The following is a 6,000-nucleotide window of genomic DNA, read 5'->3' as shown; positions in this document are numbered from 1 at the left end:
TGAAGACACGATTATAATTGTGAAGCAGATGAGATGTGGTTGAAATCAGCCCCAAACAGCAGTGAGTACAGTAAATAAACGTAAAATAAGTAAAATCAGCCAGAAAGACGTCCCCAAATGTCCAATAAACGTACCCATCTAGTCCAGATCAAAGGTTGCCCTTCTGCTGTTCATGACAGAGGCATTGCTAGAAGTGTTCAAGGGGTTATATGACCGAAGAAAAGGGTCTCACTCTCCCCCCACACACTACAGCACAGTTAATGTCACAGATTAGCATCAATTAACTTGAAAATGGTTGAGCTGCAATACCAGAGACAGCCTATAGACAAGAGGGGCGCTATTTTCGGAAAATAAAAAATCTTGGTCACCCTTGAGTTCAGCAGTTAAAGGGACAGCTCAAGCAGCAATCAGGTGCACCACAAATGTGTGACACCGCCAAGTTCTCAGGCACCTGACAGTCTAAAGGGCTTTACATAAAGTAATGCCATGTGTATGGTGCCTATGGGTCTGTATTGTGTATCATATGGTGTCACTGTATTCTCAAGGAGAACATAAAAGGAAACCCGAGATGGTATAGTATGGGCGTATGCCACATTACACAATATGGCCTTGTACGTCAGGCTTTCATTAGAGGGCATTTGAGAGATTCCGCTACTATAAACTAGAATTTTTAAGTCTGGTAAAGTTAACATTTAAAGGGGTTGTCCCATAAAAAAATATCCTACAGTTTTCAAACCAGCAACTGGATCTGAATCCTTTTGTAATTGCATGTAATTAAAGCTTTTGCATAGCTGCTGAGTTATTTAATAAAATCTATCTGTACAGCGCCACCTGCTGTCTTTTTTTTTTCTTATTTCTTTGTCCGCATCGCTGAGATGGTCGCACATGCTCAGTTTCATCCTTCAACTGCCTCCTGAGCAGTGATAGGGAGAGCTGAGACACGCCCCCTGAGCTGCAGCAGAAAGGACACGCTCCCTGGGCTGCCAGCTTGATATAAATCTAACAGAGCAACTGGAGCAATGAATGGGGAGATCTTTGGATCCATGTGAGGTACATGGGCTGGTTCTAGCTTTGATTAGAAGATTGTCATGTCTTATATGATGATGATTTTCACATTTTTTACATTAGTCATGGGATAACCCCTTTAACTGAACTGCTCTGATAGGAAAGGCAATGCAAAGAGGTCACCCTTTACTCTTATGTGGACATTTGTGGCATAACCACAGGATGTACCATAAAGGTCCTAGAGACCGTGAGACTAGCGGATTAGGATTTGGGGGGGGGGGGGGGGGGGTCTCATGGCTGTTGTGAATAAAGATGGCCGTGCATGTGCATTCACTTCTATGGGAAATCCAAATAGCTCTCCTGTTGCATTATTTTTTGATGTCCCATAGAAGTGAATGGAGAGAGCCATGGCACAGCAGTTGCGAAAGCCCTTACCTGAGATATCTTAAGACATTTATGGTATTGCCAGATGGGAATAAAGCTTTTCGGAGTAATTCTGCACTTAGGGAACTGTTCTCTGATGAAGGTAGCTATATCTTAAAAGGGATTATCCTTTTTTTTCCCCCCACAGTGCCCGAACGTACAAGAAGAAGTGACTTCGGCCTCATGCACACGACCGTATGTATTTTGCAGCCGGCAAAAAAATACGGATGATGTCTGTGTGCATTCCATACTTTACGGAACAGCTGGCTCCTAATAGAACAGTACTATAAGTGTCTGTAATGCGGACAATAATAGGATATAGTCTATTTTTTTGCGGAACTGAAATACAGACATACAGAAAAGGAATGCACACGGAGTAACTTCCGTTTTTTTTTGAGGACCCACTGAAATAAAATAGGTTCCGTATACGGTCCGCAAAAATAAACGGAACGGACACGGAAAGAAAATACGTTCGTGTGCATGAGGCCTTATGATGATGTATATTCCATGACTGTGCAAACACTGTGCTCCCCGATCTAACTCTGTTGCAGGCACTTCTGGGATCCTAGCCCTATGTATGGGGGTTGCGCCTGCGCAGTCAGGCAGCCTTGGGCGCTGTGAGCTGACTGCGCAGGCACAACCCCCATACATTGTAGGTTGAAACTGGGATAGGATCCCCGAAGTGCACATAACGGAATTAGCCAAGGGAGCGCAGTAAGGGACCTTACATCATCATAAGTCACTTCTTGTAAGTCTGGGCACTGTGGTTATGTTAAGATTAAAAAAATTAAATAAAAAAGATAATTTAGGTACATTTTTTAATAATATATTTGTTATTTTCATTTGTATCTCCCGTCTATAAAATAAAAAAAAAACAGAGGGATTAGTGGTCCTTTGAAGGCCCTGGGAGAAGCCTGCACGATGTCAAATAAGGGCGGGCTCGTCATCGGCAACAGCAAGGCGTGAGTGTGGGTGATGAGAGGTCTGCAATGCGCTCGTTTGGCATAAATCCCTTCCTGGGAGGTGCAGGCTGCACTCCATTTACTTCTTTAATCTGCATTGTATGGTCTGGCTAAAGAAATAGAAGCCCTGATCTGGTTTTCTGGAGACATATCAGTGCCTGGAACCTGGGTGACCTATTTCTACATTGTTCCTGGGTCTTCCTGTCAACAGGAGAGAAATTTCACAGGGAATCCTATCTTCTGCACAACGAGGCAGCTTCAAAGGACGCTGAATAGCGGATTAAGCGATTAATTAAATCGTCCCAATGACAAGTCAGTGAAAGTCAACCCACAATTTTGGGACGTGTCGGAGTTTTTGGAGAGAGGGGGCTACCGAAACGGACTGCATAAAGAACAAAAAGATATAAAAAAAATAAAATAAAATAAAAGGCTGCGCGGCTCGAGCCTTCCGGGGCACGACGGTGAAACCGATCGGGGAAAGCGTTGGATTCCCAGACGAGAAGCTGCTCGCTGTGAGCGCCTCCCTCAGCAAGTTGGACCTTTTTGGCGAGCTGAAAAGGATGGGACCTTTAATCTGTCCCATTTAACAGACAAATTCCACTACAGTACAATGAAAGCTTAAAAAAGAACACAATTGGCACAAGAAGCCTAACGTCTTGGAAGATCGTCATTTCTAGGCCGGCAGACTGGCGAGTAACAAAACCGTATCTGCTCGACGGGTGGTGAAAGGCCCACAGGGTAGTAGGACTGTACTGCCAATTCTCTGGGTAATTAAAGGATAAAAAAAAAAAAATATAATATAACCGCGTCATTGGTTTCAAGTAATAATGATGGAGTGGTTTAATCAGCGGTGGACTGGTGCCCCTCTCGCCCTCGTTCTGCCCAGTACTGGAGATATGTACTATCAAAGAGGTCTTTACAAGAGATGATTGCCTTAAGCTTGGCACAGATGAGAAAAGAGCCTGCCATTTTCCGATGCAGGGAGTAGGTCTCTTCAGGCGGAGGTGTAAGTCTGTGTTTTAGCATGACCGGGATCAGGTCGTGGATCCTTTTGGTTGTGTTTTGGGTCCCAAAATTGAACGGCTCTTCAGAGGCAAAAGCCTCTCCTAGAATCATCACAGCATCTATGTGAGCCTCTTCAAAAACCTGAGCAAAAAACAAAAACACCCATTAATTTAAAAAAAAAATAACCGCCTAGTGTAAAACATAGCAAAGCAGAACTCCCCAATAATATAATGTCATAGGCCAAGCCAACCACCAGTGGTCCCCATGTTTATACCCTACGTTGCCAGGAAAGAACACTTACCAAAAAGAGCTAAAAAGGTCTGGCATTGGATTTGCTGAACCAAACACATACAACAGTATAAGGCTACATGCACATGAACGTTGTGTGTTTTGCGGTCCGCAAAAGACGGATGGCGTCCGTGTGCGGAACGGCACTGACAGCCATTGATATAACTGCCTATTCTTGTCCGCAAAACGGACAAGAATAGGACAGGTTATATTTTTTTTGCGGGGGGCCACGGAATGGAGCAACGGATGTGGACAGCACAAGGAGTGCTGTCTGCATCTTTTGCGGCCCCATTGAAGTAAATGGGTCCGCATCAGAGCCGCAAAAACTGCGGCGCGGATACGGACCAAAACAACGGTCATGTGCATGAGGCCTAAAGCAGCGGTGGCAAAACCATAGATCTTGATTACCAGTGGATCTCAGAGTTGGAATGAGCAGATCTTGATGTTAGGTCCAGCAGGTTGTTCCACAGAAGTGGGACATCTGCCTCCATGTAGAGATGTTTCAGACAGCCTTGTTGGCACCTTTCCTAGTGAACTGTTCATGGGTGAAAGACATTGGGACTTGTGAGTTTCAAGCACAGCCAAAAAGTAGATGATGTAGGTCTTACACCCTCCCTGCCGGCTAATATAGGCGATCACAGGGCAGGGTGGATGAGCTGCCTGGTCAAGTTTGAGGGCGCATGGAAGGATCTACATAATTTATTATGAGGGCACTGGGGTGTCTACAATAGGGACACACAAATATACGGTAGTAGGGTTGCGAGTTACACATGCACCTGGCCATGGAATTAGGGGTCTGGCCATTCCTGATATTAGTGCCAATAATGCCGCAAGTCACTAGTCACCCTGCCATTTAAATGACTGGCCGACACATCACACACATGGAATGGAAGCAGCGGAGCCGGGATCTCATTGCTTTTCCCAGAATACTCTGAACAGGCGAGTCTTTTATAGGTTTACACCATGCCCGGTCCGGCCGAGTCCGCTGGAATAGTAGTCAGCTAAACAAGCGTTTACTCGACAGCTATTGAAGGGATTTAGGCACCTTTAAGGAAGAGCTCACATCAGCGTTATTTTTCCATTTTCCGGATCCGTCAGAAGAACAGAAAAATAAAAGGAAAAAAATGGATCTGTAAGAAAATGTCTCCTGTGCAGTAGTTATTCACATTTGGCATCCGTTCAGATGGAAAAAAACAGTACAACATACAGGATTTTATTTTCCTTCTAAAATAATGAATCTACAACGGAACTGGCTCAAACAGATGCCAGATCTGCATTACTGATGCGAAGGAGCGTTTTTTTTTTTACAGGATCCATCTTTTTTAGTGTTTCTGACGAGTCAGAAGAACAGAAAAATAACGATGATGTGAACTCTCCCTAAAGGGGTGATCCAAGAAATGATAACCTATCCTCAGCTACTTTAGGGGCTCACGCACATGACCATATGTATTTTGGGGTCTGCAAAAACAGATCCGCAAAAAATACGGCTGACATCCATGGGCATTCCAATATTTTGCGGAACAGAACAGCCGGCCCCTAATAGAACAGTCCTATCCTTGTCCAGAATGTGGACAATAATAGAACATGTTCTATTTTTTTGCGGAACGGAAACGGAATAACTTCCGTTCTTTTGCGGACCCATTGAAATGAATGGTTCCGGATACTGTCCGTGAAAAAAATGGAACGGACACGGAAATAAAATACGTTCGTGGGCATGAGCCCTTAGGGAGCCGTCACAGTCCCCAGAGCTCTGCACACTCCCAGCAGCTCACCAAGCACAGCGCCATACATTGTACAGTGGCTGTGTTTGGTATTGCAGCTCAGCCCCCTTTACTTCAATGGGGCTGAGCTACCACTAGGCCATGTGACCGATGTACGGTGATGTCACATGGCTGCGGTGTTCACGGGGCACCTGACCTCTAACAGCTGATCAGTGGGGGTATCAGGAGTTTGACCGCTTACGATAAGATATTGATGACCTATTATTTCCAGGATAATCCCTCTAAGGAGGCCATACACCTTAGATAGCTGCAGGAGCGGACTGGCGGCCCCCCCGATCAGCTGAATGTTAGTTTGGCTGACTGATACTCCTCAAATTAATGCTTAGCTCGACCAAGTGTGCATGTGTTCACAATGCGAGACTTCTGGCGGCAGTGCATCTCCTGTGGAAACCAAAGATCGGGCATGCTAAAATCCAACTACCTGATCCTTTTTTTCCCCCCCGATATCTGTCACGTCAGAACACCCCCATACACATTAGACAGTAGTCTGGTAAAAGCCCCTCTGAATTTGGCAGGTTCAGCCGTCTTTCATCTAA

General features: G+C 45.0%; 1 protein-coding gene across 2 annotated transcripts in view; it reads right to left on the bottom strand.

The window, feature by feature from the left end:
* Positions 1–2,028: 2,028 nt before the first annotated feature.
* The window catches only part of COQ8B (coenzyme Q8B), a 55,034-nt gene continuing 51,062 nt past the window's right edge, over positions 2,029–6,000 (bottom strand). For both annotated transcript variants that reach the window (XM_044305759.1, XM_044305760.1), the window contains one exon: positions 2,029–3,536. In XM_044305759.1, the coding sequence (XP_044161694.1) occupies positions 3,231–3,536 (306 nt within the window). In that variant the 3' untranslated portion in view covers positions 2,029–3,230. The remainder of the gene's footprint in view (positions 3,537–6,000) is intronic.

This window comes from Bufo gargarizans, chromosome 9 (assembly GCF_014858855.1).
Source record: "Bufo gargarizans isolate SCDJY-AF-19 chromosome 9, ASM1485885v1, whole genome shotgun sequence".
In the NCBI taxonomy this organism is placed as follows: domain Eukaryota; kingdom Metazoa; phylum Chordata; class Amphibia; order Anura; family Bufonidae; genus Bufo; species Bufo gargarizans.
This window is presented reverse-complemented; position numbering and strand designations above follow the sequence as displayed.